The 21825-nt window shown below is 33.1% G+C and overlaps 1 protein-coding gene across 4 annotated transcripts in view; it reads left to right on the top strand.

Moving 5' to 3' along the window:
- SNX14 (sorting nexin 14) overlaps positions 1-21825 on the top strand; it is a 72378-nt gene that overhangs the window by 27115 nt on the left and 23438 nt on the right. For 2 of the 4 annotated variants that reach the window (XM_018053176.1, XM_018053174.1), the window contains 12 exons: positions 382-466; positions 4498-4654; positions 5968-6043; positions 6776-6820; positions 6918-6998; positions 7094-7208; positions 12610-12765; positions 13130-13254; positions 13775-13833; positions 16966-16992; positions 18826-18958; positions 20988-21189. In XM_018053176.1, coding sequence (XP_017908665.1) covers positions 382-466; positions 4498-4654; positions 5968-6043; positions 6776-6820; positions 6918-6998; positions 7094-7208; positions 12610-12765; positions 13130-13254; positions 13775-13833; positions 16966-16992; positions 18826-18958; positions 20988-21189 — 1261 coding nt within the window. The remainder of the gene's footprint in view (positions 1-381; positions 467-4497; positions 4655-5967; positions 6044-6775; positions 6821-6917; positions 6999-7093; positions 7209-12609; positions 12766-13129; positions 13255-13774; positions 13834-16965; positions 16993-18825; positions 18959-20987; positions 21190-21825) is intronic. The other 2 variants (XM_018053175.1, XM_018053177.1) reach the window with 1 other exon arrangement.

The raw sequence follows: 21825 nt of genomic DNA on the forward strand, positions 1-21825 counted from the left end.
AGCCTGGTGGGCTGCCATCTGGGGTCGCACAGTCAGACATGACTAAAGTGACATAGCAGCAGCAGCAGTGTATATGTTTCCGTGTTACTCTCTCCCTCTGTCCCACCCTCTCCTTTCTTCCCCAGACCCCATGTCCATAAGTCTTTCTCCATGTCTGTGTCTCCATTGCTGCCCTGCAAATAGGTTCATCAGTACTGTCTTTCTAATTCCATATATATGTGTTAATACACGACATTTATTTTTCTCTTTCTGACTTACTTCATTCAGTACAGCTAATTTTTAAGATCTTATGTCCCAGTGTCTTAGATATAGTGTTCCTGCCATTGTAACTTAGAGATAAATTATTTTAAAAGTTTTTATTTTAATGTTGAATTTTTCTAGGTGGATATTCCATCTATTATCACCAAGAAACTATTAAAAGCAGCAATGAAGCATATAGAAGTGATTGTTAAAGCCAGTCAGAAAGGTAATACAATTTCCTGCTCTGAAATTTGAGTGATTTTGTTTTTATATGCCAACTTTCACCCTAAATATCTGAGTACTGATAAATTAAGTGATATATTCATAAATGCTGTGAGTTTTTGTTTTAACTGAAATCCTTTTCGGTAATTTATTAATAATACAAGTGATTGTGTGAACTCAAGAATCTATGAAAATTAAAGTACAGTCATTAATTGTTAGGTATATTATTGATGAACCTTGTCTTTTTTTTTTTTAATGGATCCTTTGCCTTCATTACTTCCTTTGTGGTATCTCTCACATGTCTTCTCTCCTTTTTCCTTAATGATTTCAATTTGACCAGGCCTATCCTGTATACTGTTACTATGTTAATTTCACAATACCACAATCCTGTTACCTCCCTACTTTAAAAAAAAAAATTAGTGACTGCTGTAGAGTCAAAACTGTCTTATATTTAAATCCTTTCCTGTGTAGTTAAGTGGTTTGATCTTGTCCTTCAATATGTATTATACTTTAGCTAGGATGACCTCTTTTCAGTTTCCCACATATGTCCTGGGCTTTATACCGTCATGATGTATACATAATATATATTCATCAAATGTTTGCTGATTGAACAAATGAAATCTTCCTTTGGGGCTTTTCTTACTCTTAGATCAAGTTGAAATATACTTTTTAAGCAAAATTACTTATATGCTCTATATTTAGTTCTTTGTGAGACTGGTAATTACCGTGTATGGTATTCCTCTTCTGGAAATTACCAGTAAGTATTAGCAGTCCAAAGCCTCTCAGGAGTCTTGCAGCAAAGATATAGCTTTAACTTTGTATAACCCGGAGCATCCTAGACTCATTTGAGCGTGGAACCAATTTTCCCTTCTCATATAACATCAATTCATATAATCACAGTATATTTGAGGAAATTGTGTTCTAGGTAGAGTGGAAGTTAAATTATTAGTTTACTTATCATTTGGTATAAATCATTCCTCAGGTACGAGAACCAGTTCAGATTGCATGTTTAAGCTCTTGTGTTTTTGTCTTATATAACAATTAAGAAGTTTTACCTTCAATGTAGTTTAAAAGTAGAAAAGTTTAAATGTATGTAGTTTAAATGTTAAACAACAAAAAAAAATTAACTTTTAAAATTGTTGTCCTTTCACTGGCAAAATCATACCAGAAAATTGTAGCCATTCTGTTAAGGGTACTTTACTGACAGAAAAAAATATGGAAAATGTGTTTTTTTAATTAGTAAATTTTAGTTTTTAGAGTAGTTTTAAGTTTATAGAAAAATTGAGCAGATATTTTAGAGATTCCCATGTATTTCCCCCCTTCCCGATTATTAATGCCTTGCCTTGGTTGGTACATTTGTTACAGTTGATATGCCAGTATTGATACATTGTTAACAAAGTCCATAGTTTTCATTAGGGTTTTACTCTTCTTGTACATTCTGTGTATTTTGACAAATGGTTAATGTCATGTATTTATCATCACAGTATCATACTGAGTGTTTCACTGCCCCCATATCCCCTGTGTTTCACCTGTTTATCCCTCTCTCTTTCCTTCAGGAGCCCCTGACTACCACTGATCTTTTTGCTCTTTCTACAGTTTTCCCTTTTCCAAATGTCATAAATTCCATAAATGGAATCATACTGTAGCCTTTCCAGACTGCTTTCTTTCATTTAGAATTATGCATTTAAGGGTTCTCCATGTCTTCTGTGGCTGGATAACTGATTTCTTTTTAGTGCTCAATTACATTCTGTTGTCTAGATGTGCTACAGTTATCTATTCACTTTTTCAAGGACATCTTGGTCACTTGTGTGCAAGTTTTTGTGTGGGAAAATTATTTTTAATATGGTCTTAATTTTGCTATAAAGACAAACACTTTGAACTCAGGATATAAATAAATGGACTCATCTTTTTACTTTTAGTTGAATTGATCAGTTTAATAAAATCTCCAAGTTGTTTTGTTTCTGAGAGTGCTGAAATTTATCCTTTAGTCTTCGCAAGAGAAGGGTTGCTAGTTTGCTACCACTGTTCATGTGACAAATGGTCCTCAATTACAAAATCACCATAAAATGCTAGATTGGATTCATTAATGACATTGTATTAGTAATTAATGAAGTCCATAAAATTAAAAGACCTAAGTATTAGGAGGATTCCAGTTTGTCCAAAGGTTCTGGTGTTCTAAATGTTCTAACGGTGAATTAGACTTGTCAGATTTTCCGGGTTTTGATTTTTCTTCTCTTCCATGCATGCATTTGTTCTCTAAATATTTTTTGCTACACAATTTTGTATACTCAGGAAGTAATTAAAGGTTAGCCTCTTTATCCATACACATTTTTACTCTCTTGGTGTTCTCTCCTTATCTGCCTCTTGAAAGTAGGAATTGCAAAGAGGTTTTCTATGTAATTACTTCTGTCATCCTTAGACATGTTGAAAATACATACATTAGAAGCCTTGGTTTAATTTAAATTCAGTAGTAGTTGAAGGGCCTTATTATATCAGTCTTTTCATCCTAAAGGAGTCTTTTTGTCATGGATTCTGAAAACTTCCTTTCGTGGTCTGAAAACTCCATTGATTAGGCAGGAGGTATACTGGTGATTAGTGGAGTTTAATTCATACCCTGTTTTTCAGCATCTATATTTTGCTTGTACTTGTATTAAGGTTTTCTTACTCCACATGTTTTTATCTTCTGCCTGATTTTTAAATTCTTTCATTAGCTAAGACTACAAAAATCTCACATTTGAGTAGAGTCCAGTCTAGTGATTCAATTTATATATTATGTGTAAATGCTTAATAGCATCAAATATTATAATTACTTGTACATTTTACATGGAATCTTTTCAGTGTTATCTATTTAATGACTGTTTACGGAGGGGAAAACTGAGGCTCAAAGGGATTATATTATGTAAGATCATCAGTTAGTAAGTAGAACTGGAGTTTATAGCATAGCTTAGTCTTCTTATTTTAAATTCCTGTTTATGATATAAATTTTTAAAAGACCTGTACCCCGAATACTTGGGGCAGAATGCTTGGTAAACAATTGTATAATTATAAAATAAAATGCATGAACGTGGTTTGTATGAAAACCACATCCATCTTTGTCAGTCCTGCTTTTACACCTCTGGTGCAGGTAACATTCATTTACCTTCACACCTTTGGAATGTATATATTAGCTTTTTTTTTTTTGTAAATATGCTTGCATTCTCTCAATAAAAATAGAAGTAAATAGTATAAAATAAATGCCATTAAATTAGAGTTAAGATTCCCTTCACAGACTTCATGATTTTAAAACTTGGCCCAGAGTGCAGATAGGGGGAAATCGTGACTTCTTTTTCTCCTGCTCTTTTGAGGTCTGTAAAAAAGAATTGACAATACAATTATTTTTAAGTTTTGAAGTATTAGTTTAGTGCTTGGCCTTTAAGGAAACCTTCTGTTAGTGTAACTTCTATCATCAGTTAACATTTAGTAAGTAATCTAACTTCATGGACTCCCACTGTGTACAGTTCTATACCTTTTCTGTCCTGTACTATGGGCAGAAGATGCAGAGCTTAACCAAGGAAGCCCGTTTCTATTCTATAATTAGTTTAAAGGGTTACCTGATTGATTTTGATGTGAAAGAAGAGATAATAGAGAGCTTTAAGATGGATTTTTTAATACTTGCAGAGGATGAATAAGATGTAATGTTTGATAACTAAAGCTTTGTGTGTGCTGGAAGATGTTTTATTTAGTTTTTTCCACTTAAAACTTTTGCTTTTAATATAATTTGTAATGACCTGAGTTTAAAATTTTGTTTACCAAGGGTGAAAGGACTTTTTTTATCAGTTCATTTTGAATAAATTAAAAACTTCCAGCAAAGAGGAAAATTACCTTCTTTACTTTCTTTTTGTGGAAAAGTTTACCAGTAGAATACATATTGGAAAGAAAGAAAGGTTAAGAAAGGAATGGCTATGTTAAATTATTTTCTGTTTGTTAGTGGAAATGGCTGAGGTTATTTAATGCTGTTAACTTCTTCCAATGTTTATTTCTTATTTGTATTTATAGTAGAAAATACAGAGTTTTTACAGCAAGCTGCTTTAGAAGAATATGGTCCAGAGCTTCATGTGGCTTTGAGGAGTCGAAGAGATGAATTACATTATTTAAGGAAACTTACCGAACTACTTTTTCCTTATATTTTACCTCCTAAAGCAACAGACTGCAGGTATAAATAAGACTGGAAAATGTCATAGCAGTATTTACATACCATGCCATGTGTATATTGCTGTTTTTGATCATAATAGGAATACACTAAAACTTGAGGTTATCCTATGATGTGAAAAATTTTCCATTTAAGAAATAAAATTTATTAGGTCCTAAAATACCATTTTAGGCACTGAACGTTCATGATATATTGTATTGCTAACAGTTTTTTCCTAGAAGCTGATCTTGGGAAATCAAAGATAAACATAAAAATTAAGTTTCTTACTTGATATCATTATACTGTGTTACATCCTTGGTGTTCCTTTGAAAAGACATGCATATTGAGACTCATTGGCAGAAACACTTTGGATAAATTATACAGCTAAGTTTGGAAAGTATAGTTAAAGGTCATTTAGTCCATCCAGCCTCCTTTGTTCCTATAAGAGCATGTTTAGATTATTCCATAAAGTTCCTTTGTTGCTCTTATCTTTATGATCCTTAGAGATAAGGACCATGGTTTATTTTATTTATTTACTTTAATTGAATTATAGTTAATTTATAGTACTATTTTCAGATAACATAGTGCTTCAGTATTTTCATATATTACACTCTGTTTAGTGAAAGAAAGTGAAAGTGAAGTCGCTCAGTCGTGTTCGACTCCTTGCGACCCCATGGACTGTAGCCTACCAGCTTCCTCCGTCCGTGGGATTTTCCAGGCAAGAATACTGGAGTGGGTTGCCATTGCCTTCTCCAGGAAATCTTCCTGACTCAGGGATTGAACCCGGGTCTCCTGCATTGGAGGCAGACGCTTTACTGTCTGAGCCACCAAGAAAGTACTCTATTTAGAGTTATTATAAAATAATAGCTATATTTCCCTGTGCTGTGCAGTATGTCCAACCATGGCTTATTCTTGGTGGTACACTTTAAATATTACTTTATTTTAAATTTAAAATATTTAAAATAAAAGTTTAAAAAATGGCTTTATTAATTTAAATATTATAGTCACACAATAATTATACTATTAAAATTAGTTTTACTTATTAATTTGTTACATGTAACATTGTAATATTCTGAAGTAGAGTTTTTCTAATGCTTACTCAAGTTCCTCCTGCCGAGGAAATGCTTTTTCCCTGTTAATAGTATTCCTTTTAACCAGTTAAGAAATCCAGATGTGGTCTCTGAACCAATAGTGTGAGCATTAGTTGGTGGCTTGTTAGAGATGGCAGACTCTCAAGGCAGACCCCAGATCTCCTGAATCATAGTCATATTAACAAGATTCCCACGTGAGAGCTGATGTAAGTCACTAAATATGTACAATATTGTTCTTTTTTCCAGATCTCTGACCTTACTTTTAAGAGAGATTCTCTCTGGTTCGGTGTTCCTCCCTTCTTTGGATTTCCTAGCTGATCCAGTAAGATTTAAAAAAAATTTTTTCTTTAATTGTGCTAAAATGCATGTAAAGTAAAATTTACCATCTTAAATTACATGTACAGTTCAGTGGTATTAAGCACATTTCACATTGTTGAGCAACCATAACCATAGCTTGTCTCCAGAACTCTTTTTATCTTACAAAATCTAAATTCTGCACCCATATAAACAGTAATTCTCCATTCCTCCTAACGCCTGGCAACTCTGCTTCCTGACTGTTTTCTGTCTCTGTGAACTTGACTACTCTGGTTACCTTAGATGAGTGGAGTGATGCAGCATCTGGCTTATTTTACATAGTATAATATCATCAAGGTTCATTCATGTTGCAGCATAGATCAGAATTCCCTTTCTTTTCAAGGCTGAGTAGTATTTCATTATAGATATATGTCACATTTTGTTCATTCATCTATTGATGGATAGTTGAGTTGCTTTTACTTTTGATCCAGTAAGGTTTTGAAGAAATAGGGATAATTTATAAGCATTTTGAATGCCAAAGTCAGAATTACTTTTCTTTTTCCATTTCCACAAAAGTTGAGAACCCTGTATTGTAGATTTTTTAAAAAAGTTCTTCGGTGTTACAAAAGTACAGATGCTTTGCCACTGCTCTGTTTTGTCATTTTTCCAGAAACTTTCACAGTCTGATAGAAGCTTTCAGAATTCAGGGCAGAATACACTAATGAAATTATTTTGATCTATGTTTATTATTTTCCATTAGGATACTGTGAATCATTTGCTTATCATCTTCATAGATGACAGTCCAGTGAGTATTGAACATGTTAGAAAATATTTCAGATTGCATTGAAGTTTGATACATACCAATCAAATGACACTTGACTGAATTAATTCTCTCTTCAAAGCCTGAAAAAGCGACTGAACCGCCTTCCCCTTTAGTTCCATTCTTGCAGAAATTTGCAGAACCTAGAAATAAAAAACCATCTGTAAGTATTTTCAGAAATAACATACTTTTGATATAAACAATTTTATCACGTATTTATATAGCTCTAACTTACTCCTCCTCCCATGTTGTATCAAGGTGCTGAAGTTAGAATTGAAGCAAATCAGAGAGCAGCAAGATCTCTTGTTTCGGTTTATGAACTTTCTGAAGCAAGAAGGAGCAGTGCACGTGTTGCAGATTTGTCTGACTGTGGGTGAGGCTTACCTGTGTACTTTACTAAAGTCATTGTTAAACTTTGTCATATACTTGACAATTCAGATCAGATCTAATGTTGTAGTTGCCAGTGTCTACTCCTTTCCACATTGGAACATAATCTTTAACTGACTTCAACCAAGTGCTCTTAGCAGGAAAAAAAACTACTAAAAATTTAGAGTAATGAAATTGTGTTAAAGACCTGGTCATGAGCATTTTGTCACAGTTTTTGTTAAGAATTATTTTGATTAAGTAATCAAATATAAAAATGTTCTATTTTGACTAGAAGTTCTATAACATCTTGTGCTATTGGATTTTGAGGCACTATATGGACTCTGAAAAGATTAGTTTTTTTAATGCACCTAATTTTTTAAAATATATAATGAAAACAAATTGAGGTGTATTTTACACAGCAAAACAAATAGAATTTAAATATGCAATTGCTCTAACAAATCTGCACTCCATATAACCTACACCTTTACTGAGATCAGGAAGATTTTCATCACCCCGGAAGGTTCCCTGAGAGCCCTTCCCAGCTGATGCTTTCCTGCTCCCACTCCTGCCAGAGCAGTCACTGATCTCATTTTTTTGACCACAGATTGGTTTCTCCTGTACAGTTTCCTTATATAGATGGAAGCTCATAGGATGTACTTTTGGAGCCTGACTTCATTGATTCAGGATGATGCTGTTTAAGATTGATTCATGTTATTGTGTAGATGAGTAGTTTGTTCTTTTTTATTGTGAAGTAGTGTTCTTTTGTATGAGGGTGCCACACTTTCTTCATTCATTCTCCTCTAGGTGGGTATCTGGACTGCTTCCACTCTGGGGCTATTATGAGTAAAGCTGCTGTGCACATTCTTGTACAGGGCTTTCTGTTGAGCATGTATTTAAGAACTAGAAGTATAATTGCTGTGTCACAAGGTAGATATATGTTTAATTTTATAAGAAGCTGCCAAATTGTTTTCCAGAGGGTTGTATGTACTATTTTACTCCACCAGCAGGGTAAGAGAGTTCTGGTTGTGCCTCAACTTTATAAAAATTTGGTGGTGTTTATCTTTTTAATTTTAGCCGTTTTAGTTGGTATATGGTAGAATTTTGTTCTGCTTTTAATTTGCACTTCTCTAATGGTTAACAGAGATGAATACTTTGTCATGTGCTTATTGACTATTTGAATATCTTTGTGGAATTGCTGTCTTTTGCCTGTTTCTTACTGAATTGTTTTTCCTTTTGTCAGAAATTTCAGTAGTTCTTTAAATATTCTAGATATGAGTCTTTTTGTCAGATATAAGTATTACAAAGACTTTCTTTCAGACAATGGTTTGTCTTTTTATTTTTGGAATAGTGTCTCTTGATGAGCAGAACTTTTAAATTTTGATGAAATTCAGTGTATCAATTTTTAATTTTATGCTTAGTGCTTTCTGAGACTTCCAAAAGACTTTTTTAAGCCTTCACCTATCTTTAGTCAAGGTGATGTTTGCCTGTTTTTCTCTAGGTGTGTTATAGTTATTATATTTTATATACAGGTTTGTGATCTATCTTGAAATAATTTTTAGGTTGGTATTAGGTAGGGGTGGAGGTTCATTTTCCCCCTGTATAGATATACAGTTTTTCCAGTATCCATTTTTTGAAGAGACGTTTCATTCCCATCTTGAATTACTTGGGCATCTTTGACAAACCTTTTGACCATATGTGGGTCTGTTTCTCGGTTATATTCTTTTCCATTGATCCATATGTCTACTTTTTTTGGCCGATACCACAGTCTTGATTGGGGCTTCCCTTGTAGCTTAGTCAGTAAAGAATCTACCTACAGTGTAGGAGACCAGGGTTCGAACCCTGGGTTGGGAAGGTCCCCTGGTGAAGGAAATGGCAACCCACTCCAGTATCCTTGCCTGGAAAATCTCATGGACAGTGGAGCCTGGTGGGCTGCAGTCCATGGGGTCGCAAAGAGTTGGGTACGACTGAGCGACTAATACTAATACAGTCTTGATTACTTTGACTAAGTAAGTTTTGCAATCAAGTGGTTTAAGGCTTCCCACTTAGTTCTTTTTAAAGACTGTCCTTAGTTATTTTAAGTTCTTTGCATTTCTATATAAAGTTTACAATCAGACTGATAATCCTACCCCTTCATCCACATACACAACCTGCTTCAATGTTTTAATTGGGGTGGTATTAAATCTGTAGCTCAACTTGGGGAGTAATGACATCTCAACAGTGTTTAGATTTCCAGTACATGAATAGGGCGTATTTTTTTCATTCATTTCATTCTTAATTTCTCTCAATAAAAGTGTTTCATAGTTATCACTGTGGATCTTTATTTTTGGATTTATTTGAATGTGGTATTTAAAATAACTTGTTAAATTTTTTTGTTGCTTATATACAGAAATAGAATTGATTTATTGCATACTGATTTTGTATCCTGTGACATTACTAAGTTTACTTACTAGTTCTAATAGCTTTTTTGTAGATTGCCTTAGGATTTTCTGCACACACAATCATGTCATCTGTGAATACACAGTTTTACTTTTTCCTTTGTGATGTTTACATCTTATTTCTTTTTCCTGCCCCTACTGTAATGGCTAGGACCTTCAGTGTGGTGTTGAATCTGAGTGGTGAGAGCTTACATCCTTGCTTTACGGGGGAATCATTTAGTGTTACACTATTATGTATAATATTAGCCTGGGTTTTCCTGGTAGATCTCCTTTACAAGAGAGAATATTTCCTTCTGTTTATTGTTTGCTGAGAATTTTTATCATGAATGAACAGTGGATTTTTAAAATGCTTTTAGTGCATCTCAGCACCCTATTTAATCACCAAGTTATTCCTAATATTCTTTTATTATGGAGCTGTAGTGATATCCCCTCTTTATTGCTAATTTGTACTTTCTAGTGGTTTATAAAGTTTTGAAATATTTTTGATTTGCTAAGTTTTAGCTTTCATATTTATTATTTCCTTTCTTCTTACCTTGCGATTAGTGTGTACTTTTGGTTTCTTAAGGTGAAAGCACTGATGATTAATTTGTATACATTTCTTCTTTCTTAATATAAGCACTTAAAACTATAAATTTCTATGAGTTGCTATAACTGAATTCTAAGATTTTTGATATGCTGTGCTTTTTATAGTCATTTAGTTTGAAATATTTTAAAATTTTCCTGTGGTTTATCCTTTGACCCTTGGGTTATTTTGAAATGTATTGCTAAATTTCCAAAATTTGGGGGTTTTTGAGATATCTTATTGTGATTGATTTCTGATTTAATACTGTCCTGATCAGACAACATATTTGGTGTGATTTCAGTCCTTTGAAATTGATTGAAACTTGTTTTATGGCCCATCCATATGATCTGTATGAATATTCCATGTACATGTGAGAAGAACATCTATTTTGCTGTGTTGGGTGGTGTCCTGTAAATATTATTTAGATTAAATTGATGGCTTTTGATTTCTTAATGGATTTGCTATTTCTCCCTTTAGTTATTAATTTTTTTTTCATCTATTTCAAGCTTCATTATTAGGTGCAGAGACATTTAAGATTGTTAATGAATCTATCCTTTTATCACTATAAAATGCTCTTCTTTATCTCTGGTAATTCTCTGTCTTGAAGTCTACTTTGTTTGATATTAATATATAGTTATACTATCTTTACTCTTGGGTTTGCATTGTATTACCTTTTTCTATATAATTAAAGAATTCAACATTTATTATAAATACCACATAGCTGAATATTGCTTTAAAAAAAGTGAGTTTGATAATCTTTATTCTCTAATTGGGGGTTATAGTACATTTACACTTAGTATAATTATTGCATATTTATTATTAGGTCTTTGGTCTTGGTGTTTTGTATTTGTTCCATGTATTTTTTTTAAATGTTTTCCTACCTTTCTTTGAATTACTTGAGCATTTTTCAGTATTTTGTCTCCTCTGTTGACATTTTCTTATTTTTTTTAGTGGTTGCTCAATGATCATCATCCTTCATTTATCACAGTTTTCATTTAAACATATATTTTACTGTTTCAGAAACAGTGTAAGAACCTCAGTATACCTCAGTTTGTTCCCTTATTGTCTGATGTGACTGTTACTATATAGTTCAATTCTGTGTAGGCTATGAAACTCCACAGTGCGTTGCTTTTTCTTCCTTAAGCAACAGTCTTAACACACACATGCATGCACACATATTTTGGCCTTGATAGTTACCGGCAAATTTACTTTTTTGGTGGCCTTTATTCTTTTTCTGCAGAGCCAGTTTCTGTATCATTTTCCTTCTGCTGAAATAAATGTTTTTTATTACATTTCTTATAGCACCATTCTGCTGGAGGTAAATTCTCTTACCTCTTGTCTGTCTGAAAAGGTGTTATTTTGTATTCATTTTAAAAAGATATTCTCACCAAATAAAAATTTCAGGTTATTTTTTTTTCTTTCAGCATTTTATGTCATTTTTTCATTGTCTTTTGAGCAGCGCCATTGTTTCTAAGGAGAAATTAGCTTCCATTCTTATGTTTGTTTCCCTATATATATTCTTTTCTCCCTGATTTTGCAGTTTTCTTTTTGTGTTTGGGGTTTCAGCAATTTAACTGTAATGTGTAGTTTTTAAAAAGTTTATTCTGCTTGGATTTTCCTAGGAATCTTAGATATGTAGGTTGGTGGTTTTCAACATTTTAGAAGATGCTTGGCTGTTATCTCTTCAAATACTGTGCCTGATTTTTTCCTCTCCTTTTTGAGATTCCAATTTTATGAATTTGCTATCATTCCAAAGATCTCATATGTTCTGTTCTAGTTTTTTCTTATTCTTTTTTAAAGAAAAGCTCCTTTTCTCTTTGTGTTTCAGTTTCGATAATTAAGAATTAAGGGGTAAGCTCCATATTACCTCTTGTAATAAAAAAGGCAGTCAGTATTTTGGGTTTTTTAATGCTGTCTTCTGTCTCTTTAGAAAAAATTGATTTGTTCAGACTCTGAGCCCTGTCACTAGTCTACAGCTTCCTTGATGGAAAGAAACATTGTTTAAAAACATTGACTGGGACTAAAAAGAGCCTTAGTTTTCACTATTATTTGGTGAATCAGGTTTCAGAATATTAAAGACCCTTGGTATAAGAAATTAATCCAATATGTTTCTTAAAGAGAATTTTACAAACATGTTTATTATTCTAAGTTTTAGAAGATTTATGTTACTAGGCTAATATTTACACATTTTATGTTGGTATATATTATATTTCATTGTTTAACTTCTCTTTCATCTCAGTAGTTGTTTTATTGCTCCCAATTAAAATTTTTTTAAAAACTTAAAATGATGAATAGACTACTCATACTTGCCACTTTTGATATTCATTACAGTTAGACTGAGAGCCTAAAGTTTTCACTGAATAGTTTTACTCTATGAAAATCTTTTTTTTTTTCCTTTCTGAATTTGCTAGAGGAATTCAATGACAGAATTTTACGACCAGAGTTATCAAATGACGAAATGCTGTCTCTTCATGAAGAGTTACAAAAGATTTATAAAACATATTGTTTAGATGAAAGTGTTGACAAAATTCGATTTGATCCCTTCATTGTAGAAGAGATTCAAAAAAGTAAGTAAAAGATGAGGATGAATTCTGTTGTCTGTAGTTCTTTTACTCTTTTCAGAGTTTTCTGATGTATTCCTGTTTATTGCAACAGCTGTGTGAGATACACAGGCAGGCATTATCCCATTTTACTAACAAGATGAAAGCTGTGATGAAGAAACTTATTCACAGTTCACATAAATAATACTTGCCAGAACTGGCTAGGTTGTTCTAATTCTTCATTCTGGTGTGATCTGCACCTTACAGTGGATTTTCTGCAAAACAGTTTTAGTGTTGTTTGTTTGCTCTTTCACTGTAATGAATTTTAAACTAATATATAATGTATTTATGCTTTTCATAAATAATTTTTGCAATATAATTTTTTTAACAGTTGCTGAAGGCCCATATATAGATGTTGTGAAACTTCAAACTATGAGATGTCTTTTTGAAGCTTATGAACATGTACTTTCTCTCTTGGAAAATGTGTTTACTCCTATGTTTTGCCACAGTGATGAGGTAAGTCAGAATATTAATGTCGTGTGAAGATTTTTCTTTAAAACTTATTAGTTGCTTTGATATCATTGCATGAGTAATTCAAATAATAAATAGAAAAATAAAATGTAGTTAATTAAATGCTGTTTTGCACTACATAATTTAATTTAAGCCACTACATAATTTAAGCCACCTTCCAATGCAGAAGGTTAGAAACTGATAATATTATTTCTTAATATCAAAACCATGTTTGTGTATGTGGCTAGTAGATTGCTACCTAATTGGTCTATTTGATTTTCCATATATCTGAGTGGCTTTGTAGTGGTGATGGGGAAACCCCATTTTTGTATGTATGTTGTTTACCTACTAGTAGAAATCAGATGGTTTGAATACCTCCATTTGCAATATCTTAATCCTTACTCCATTTGACTGTGATTGTATTCACTTGATTTAAGTAATATTTTCTTTAAACTTGTAAGTAGTAAGGTAAAATAGCATATTCAATATCAAGTACTGGTTTAATAAATCATAATTATTTTTTAAGTATTTTAGACAACTTTTAAGAGGTGCAGAATCACCAACACGCAATTCAAAATTCAACAGGTAGGTATATTCAATCGTATATATGGTGGTTGCTTTTTTCTTTTTGGTTCTTTTTGATACTAATCATTCTGTGATAACATCATTACCTTTATTAGCTGTTTTTCTTTGACTATGTGGTTTCTTTGCTGTATAAGTAAACCAGATATTTTATTAAGGAGTTGTAGAGCCATATTACATATAGTAATGTAAAAATGCCAGACATTCTTTTAGAAAAATTTAACAAGGTACACACCATTGCTTTGTTAATATTATAACTAACACATTATTGCTGGATTACCTGCTTTATTGGAAACTGTGGACTGCATGCATAATTGAAATCCACAGATAACTCCATTTTAGAGAGTAGTTTTTTTTTTTTTTTTCCAGAGAGTGATGTTTATTAGAGTACCCACTGGTTACAAAAGTGGAAGGGTTTTCCCTTCTTGGCTTTCTGGAAACATAAATGTGCAGTTAAATGACCTAATAAAGGCAGTGTAAGAGAGGTGCTTTATCCATTTATAAACTGGATAATTAATGTCTTGATTTGTTCCTTGCATTGTATATGTACAAAATTGACACAGATATCAAATATATAAATCTATAGAATTGATACTCACATTGCTCTCAACATCTTCCAGTTTGTGTATTATATGCTCTCATGTGAAACTCTTTGCAACCCCATGGACTGTAGCACACCAGTCTCCTTTGACCATGGGATTTTCCCGGCAAAAACACTGGAGAGGGTAGCCATTCCCTTCTCCAGGATATCTTCCTGATCCAGGTGTTGAACCCAGACTCCTGCATTGCAGGCAGATTCTTTACCATCTGAGCCACCAGGGAAGCCCAGTTTGTTTGAGCAAGAATCTAATAATAAACATAAATAAATTGGAGATGTGTTGCAAAGAGAGAAGTAGATAAGTCAGAAAATGGAGTGGTTTTAAAAATAGTATAAGGAAAAATGTGAAAACCTGAGCCGTGGGGAGACTGTGTTACATATTTTGACAAAACTAAGGGTTGTAGAAATATATAGATTTGAATTTTTTTGTATGTTAAATATTAATTTTTACATAACGTGCCAATATATATAGTATGTATGTAGTAATTTTTCTGAAAGGTGCCCCAGTGCTCAATCGTGTCCAGTGCTCTGCGTCCCCATGGACTGTAGCCCACCAAGCTCCTCTGTCCATGGGATTTCCCAGGCAGAAATACTGGAGTGGGTTGCTGTTTTCTTTTCCAGGTGATCTTCCCAACCCAGGGATGGAACCTGTGTCTCTTGTGTTTCCTGCATTGGCAGGTGAATTCTTTACCACTAGCTACCACCTGAAAGGTGGGACATAGCTTTCTGAATGGAGAAGGCAATGGCAACCCACTCCAGTACTCTTCCCTGGAAAATCCCATGGACAGAGGAGCCTGATGGGCTGCAGTCCATGGGGTCGCTAAGAGTCAGACATGACTGAGCGACTTCACTTTCACTTTTCACTTTCATGCATTGGAGAAGGAAATGGCAACCCACTCCAGTGTTCTTGCCTGGAGAATCCCGGGGATTGGGAAGCCTGGTGGGCTGCCGTCTATGGGGTCGCACAGAGTCGGACACGACTGAAGCGACTTAGCAGCAGCAGCTTTCTGAAATGTGGGACGTAACCTTTATGATTCTTTGTTAAAATGTTACTCCTTTACTGTTCCCTAAGAATTTATATATTGCAACTGTGCAATAGTTACTTTATATAACAAAAATTCCATGCATACTATTTAAAATAGCATTCTTGACCCAATCCACACAGAGCTTCCCACGTGGCTCAGTGGTGGAGAAGCCACCTGCCAATGCAGGAGATGTGGGTCCTTCGCTGGGTGGGGAAGATCCCCTGGAGAAGGAAATGACAACCAACTCCAGTATTCTTGCCTGGGAAATCCCATGGACAGAGAAGCCTGGTGGGCTACAGTCCATGGGGTCCCAAAGAGTCGGACATGACTGAGCGACTCTTTAACATTTTATTTATTTATTTTTATCTGTGGACTTAGGATGTTTGGAGTCTCACATTGATAGTGAAACTCCTCTATTGGATTCCTTAAGAGGAAGTGGTTCTTTGATCTTCTGAGCTTGCTGAGTAGCTAAATGTAAGTCAGGGTCATAACCTCAGAGATGGAAAGCTTCCTTTGCCACTTTGAGAACACCTAGTTGTCTTCAACATATTGAGGCTCTAATTTTGCTGACTTAGCATATAAACTTAATAGGAAGAAAATGTGGATTGTTTTCATTCTGGGTAATGGTTATGGCCTTAGAAAGTATGTTTTTCTTTATGTTGACCTGACTCTGACATTATCTGTCTTGTTAGGACTCTGTTCCAGTGACGCTCAATGATTCATTTACCTGTGTAGAATAAGTAAAAGACTTTCTTAACAGTCCTTCACTGAAAATTTACAGTAGCATTGCTAATTAGCTGTTAGGTGACTGAAAATATGTAAAATATTTATTCATACATTTTATGCCTACATTAAAAGCAGGTGACCAAGCACTAATATATATTAATTGTGAGATTAACAAGGCATTGGTGTGTATCTTGTTAAATTTTCCCAAATGTTTAGGCATTTTCACATTATTATTATATTTGTATTTTAAAAGCAAAATTTTAATGCATGTTAATGTTAATCTGTTTCATTCTATACTTACAGCATAACTTAAAAAATGTTTAGCTTCTTAGCTTAAGACATGATTTTAAAAAATATTCAAACTAAAAATGTGTTGAGCTTGCATCCATAGACATGAATTCCGTGTTAGAAAATACACGTTTGTTTTTTCTGCCAAGTTTTTGGTGGCTTAGTCTCTGAATATTTTGCACTGTATTAAACAAATAGTTTGCCTAAATGAGGGCAAAAAATACAGAATTATTTTGTGACATACTGAGTTTTTAAGAATTTTTTTAATGATCTAGAATTCAGATTGCATTTCCCCAAAAGAGCCATTATGTTTTATTTCTCTTTCCTTTATCATGTTAGTCCTAAGAATTCCTTTTCTTTGTCAAGATGAATGTTATCCATCAGTGTAACTTTTAAAGCTTTTAAATTTTGTTTTATTGTTCTAAAGTGAAACTTGTTTAATGTCTGGGGTTTCTCTTTCTCTTTTCCTTATATAATTTCACATATCTGTTACTGCAGAGGTAGCCTAAGTTTGGATGATTTTCGGTAAGTCTTGAGACAGCATGTGATTCTTTTTTGTATAAATTATCTGTTTAATTCCAAAACATACACCCAAAACAACCTAAGTAAAACTAAAAAGGAAAAAAAAAAAGAAACATTATAGCTGCCTTTATATCAGCTATTTGGTATATCTCTTAAAATTAACCTGTAGTTTGATTCTAGATGTCTCATTTTGGAAATAACATGATATATATCATTATAAAATAAAAATGTCAGTATAAAAAGAAAATGAAAAAGCCAGTATTCAGCTTTTAAAGCTATTACCTCATTTTTTTAATGGTATTGATCTTGCTAAATTACATTTAGACTTACTTGTGTTTAAAGAACTTTGTTTTTTTTAAGCAAGTGGTACAATTTTTTCAGTATTTCTGGGCTTCATCACAGTGAGATATTAAAAAAAAATAGTTCAAAAAGTCCAAACTGTTTTATACTCCATTTAGGTTCTGAGGACCAGCAAAATCTATCTAGATTCTGGAGATTTTAATATTTTATCAGTATTTTCATATTTGTTTTTGACATTTCTTTCAGAGAAAATTGTGTTTACAATTTTGAATTTTTAAAAAACACTAATTTTATGCTTATTTAAAATAATATTCTAGCTTAAGTATCCTTTTTTACAACTGCTACTACTTATTATTAGCGTTTTTCCAGTTTTAAAATAAGTTTGATTCACTTCTTCACTCCTTGAACGTGTATAAAATGTATATATTACTCATATACCTAGTGCATTGAAACTTGATCAGTTTACTTGTATTTCTGTAATTGTTGCATTATTTTTAGAAGTACATTTTCTTAGACGAATAGTAGCTATTCATTAAGTTAAGCCGTTCAAAACCAACTTTCTTGAATTTTGAAATAGTCATTTTTTATTTGGAGGTTTGTTATAAGGGCAGTATTACATAGTGAGCATGACTTTTGAATGAAAGTTATGTTTTTACTTGTTGAAACAGAAGCAGTAGGCTGTAATGGAGGAAATTTTTGCTGCTTTTTGGAGTATTTTTGTTGTCGCTTTTCAGCTATTTCTGCTTTTAGAAATTCACTTTTGTAAAAAATTGCAAAACCATTATTTAATATGTAAGACAGAGCAGGGCTTCTTCCTTAGGCTACATTTGTTTTTATCTTTTATATTCATTGCTAGCTTTTCTTTTTTATTTCTTCTCTTGTTATTACTTTGAAATAATGTAAGGTACACTTTATACTTCATTCTTCTTTTGAGTATCATTTATGTGATTATAAAGTTGAAGTATGCTTAAAAATTTTCAGCCATTTTCAGAATTTTTTTGTTCTATCTAAAAATGAAGTACTGAGAAAGTTTCCTAGTCTTCTTGTTTTTCTGTTACACTGAATTATTTCAGAAGTACATTAGCAGGCAGATTCTTTTACCACTGCACCACCTGGGTGGGTACAGTTTGAGTGGTATAGTCTATTTTGAACATCGGTCTTACCAAATTGTTTAACCTGTTATTTCAAAAGCTGAATGGCAGTTAGAAATATGTACCACTAGAGGGCTCTCATCTTTTATACTTGGTAGTTCCATTCGTATTCTAAGGTAAAAGAGTAGGTAAATTTCAAATGTTTGTTAATAAATATTGTCCCATTTATTCATCCCCTCAAATTTAAACTTTAAATACACTGTCACTTTTGATTATGAAGATATTGAGACTTAATCTATGACTGAGAACTCCAAAAAGTTATGTTTAGCCATACCTTCAGTTTACCCTTTTTGCAACTATTTTTATTATTGTTTACAGTCAACTAGACTGTTGTGATAATGTAATAACTTTCTATATTCTTGATACATTTTTGTTTAATATTTAGGAGCACACAGAAGAGAGGAGAATCATTTGGAATCAGCCGAATAGGCAGCAAAATTAAAGGAGTCTTTAAGAGCACCACAATGGAGGGAGCTATGTTGCCAAACTATGGTTTAGCTGAAGGTGAAGACGACTTTGTAAGTAAGAATTTTTCAATTTGATGTATGTATAACTTCAGAGTTAAAAATAGCATAAGAAGTTGGATGTGCTTACTTGTTATTTTCCCTCTTTTTTAATCTTACTTCTTACTTCAGACTTCATTTGTGTTTTCCATCCATGGTGCTAATCTAATTTAAAAATTTCTGAGCATTAAGTTACTGCTTACTAAGGCCAGAATGGTTTCTGTTTTGGTGATAATGCTTCTAATAGTCAAACAATTTATCATATTTTGATTACGCTTTTACTTCACATCCTGATCTTATCTCTTCCTAACCATATTAGCCAGGCGTTTGGAGTTGTATTAATATGTCCTGTTTAACCCCTTGATACTCAAACTGTGATCTGTGGATCAACATGATCAGTGTTAACTAAGAGCTTGTTCTCAGTGCAGACAGAATCTCAGTCTTCATCCTAGACCTACTGAGTCATAATTTACATTTTAACAAGATTCCAGCTGATTTTTAAGCACATTATACCCTCCGTGCTATTTCTCTGTATCTTTTCATGTGATGCCTTGCTTGAGATGCCTCCCCGCTCCCCTTTATTTACCTGGAAAATTCATATGCATCTTTCAGAATCCAGCTGCTTCCCATAAACCTTACCTGGGTCCTCAAGCAGAGCTGAACACTCCCTCCTTTGTTACTCCTATTAGATTATGTGTTAAATTATATACCACATTGTATTTGAAATCATGATTTTTTTTTCAACACCATAGTTAGGTAGCCTTGTAGCCTTGTCCCAAAAAGACAAAAACCAACACTTCCTATTTTTGTAGTTCCATTTTTTAGGCCTAGAACACTTTTGATTTTAACAGAGCATTAAGAAGTCTTCCTAAGGTCATTAACAGTCTTCTTAGGGATGACAGAAAACCATTTGAGGACAAAACAGAAAAGGGAATCACTGCCAAGGGATTTTGTCAAGGAGGAAAATAATTTACTTAGAAGAGAGGTGTGGGAAGAAAATACAACCCAGGGTGAAGGTAGGGAGCTAGAATTCTGGAAAGAAAGACCTCTCACTACTGGTTTACTCTGACTAGACTATTCAGTATTCTCTTAAGTGCTACAAGATTCATTTCCTTTAAAAAGTATGTTCAAGATGATTGTGTTTTGTCTGTAAAATTTGCCCCCTTTAGCATGAATCAGAGATGTCTAGGTGACTGGATATTATGATGTATCAATTCAGAGGTTCTCTTCCAATTTAATGAAGTACATTTTTTCCCTTTCTTTCTGCATGTATATTTCTAGAACATGTGTAACACTGATTTCTTTTTAAAATAATATGTCTTCAAAAATATTTTAAAGAATATTTATTTTAAACATTTATATGATTAAAATTTTTGAAGCCAGGAGATGCAGAAAACAATTCTATAGAAATAGGTTGCCTTCAGACCTTTTTCCAGTATTATATTACTTACTGCTGCAGTGGATATATTTTTTACTTGTGCCTTTTTCACAGTTTAAAGAAATTATTCAGAATAAATACTTTCATAAGTTCCCAGAAATGGGATTACTTGACCGAGGCTGTTTTATAGCTTTTTATAAATATATCTTGCCAAAATGCTTTACAAAAGATTTGTACCTGGTGTATCCAGGTACAATATATTTCCAGTTTGTCTGTGCAATTTCTGTCAGTGGCTATTATCACAAAATTATGCATCTCTAAATGAAAGATATCAGTACAATAATTTTATACTTGTTATTACTAAAGTAAAATATTTACCTATATTTGTGTATTTTTAATATCTTTTCCTGTAATTGCTGATGTATGTGTTTTCTGTTGAATTTTCATATACAGCTGATGTAATAAAACATGAAGTCGATTCTAGTAACTTGCTAGTTTTAGTTTCTTATCTTTATATTTTCAGTAGAAAATTTGATATCACTTAATTTTAAAAGTATTACAAATTATAGGCTTTATAGGGGCACATTGCTTTATAGTATATCTCATATGCTGTAGGTGTAAAGGTCCTGGAAATATTAAATTTTTCTCTGATTCTTTTTCTTTCAGATTGAAGAAGGTATTGTTGTAATGGAAGATGATTCTCCAGTGGAAGCTGTGAACACACCTAATACTCCTCGAAACCTTGCTGCATGGAAAATTAGCATTCCATATGTAGACTTTTTTGAAGATACTTCCTCTGAAAGGAGGGAGAAAAAGGAGAGAATACCAGTGTTTTGTATTGATGTTGAAAGAAATGATAGAAGAGCAGGTATTATTATTATTAATGCATATAGCACTATATATTAAACCAATTTGATTAAGACAGCATTTCTCCTCCATTGTTGTAGCATATAGTAATTGATAAAAATATGATCAAACACAACTTGTAAGTGTTCTTTATGTTTCACTGTCTTTTTTCTTTCATTGATTTCAGCCATGGCTTGCAGCAGAGACAGGGATAAACAGCCTCCATAGCTGTATAAATAGTCACCACTCTGGGCTTTATCCCAGAGAGGAGACAGTCTGTATAAGTAAAACCACATCAAAAGTGGGCACATTTTGGGAATGAGAGCAGAAAGCTATAAAGTTGATCTCAGGAAGAGGGAACTCTGTGAGGAAAGAAGGAAAAAATTTCATGGTACTGGTAGGAAATGGGTTTGAGAGAGGAGTAGAGAAGTGATTAATATTTCCAGTTACTTGGATAGAATGAAGGTAGGTCAGTGGTAATAATTCCCCTTATTTATTTATTTTCCCCTTACTTATTTTTTTAAAAGTTGAGAATAGGGTTTTTGCTAAGATTGTGTCTCTGCCCTTCTTCCTTGTCTCAGTATGGTGCTTTTAGCCTTTGTTGTGGAGAAGCAGTTCTTCTAGTTTTTAGATCTTTTTCAGAGGGAAATGATCCATA

This window comes from Capra hircus, chromosome 9 (genome assembly GCF_001704415.2).
Source record: "Capra hircus breed San Clemente chromosome 9, ASM170441v1, whole genome shotgun sequence".
Lineage (NCBI taxonomy): Eukaryota > Metazoa > Chordata > Mammalia > Artiodactyla > Bovidae > Capra > Capra hircus.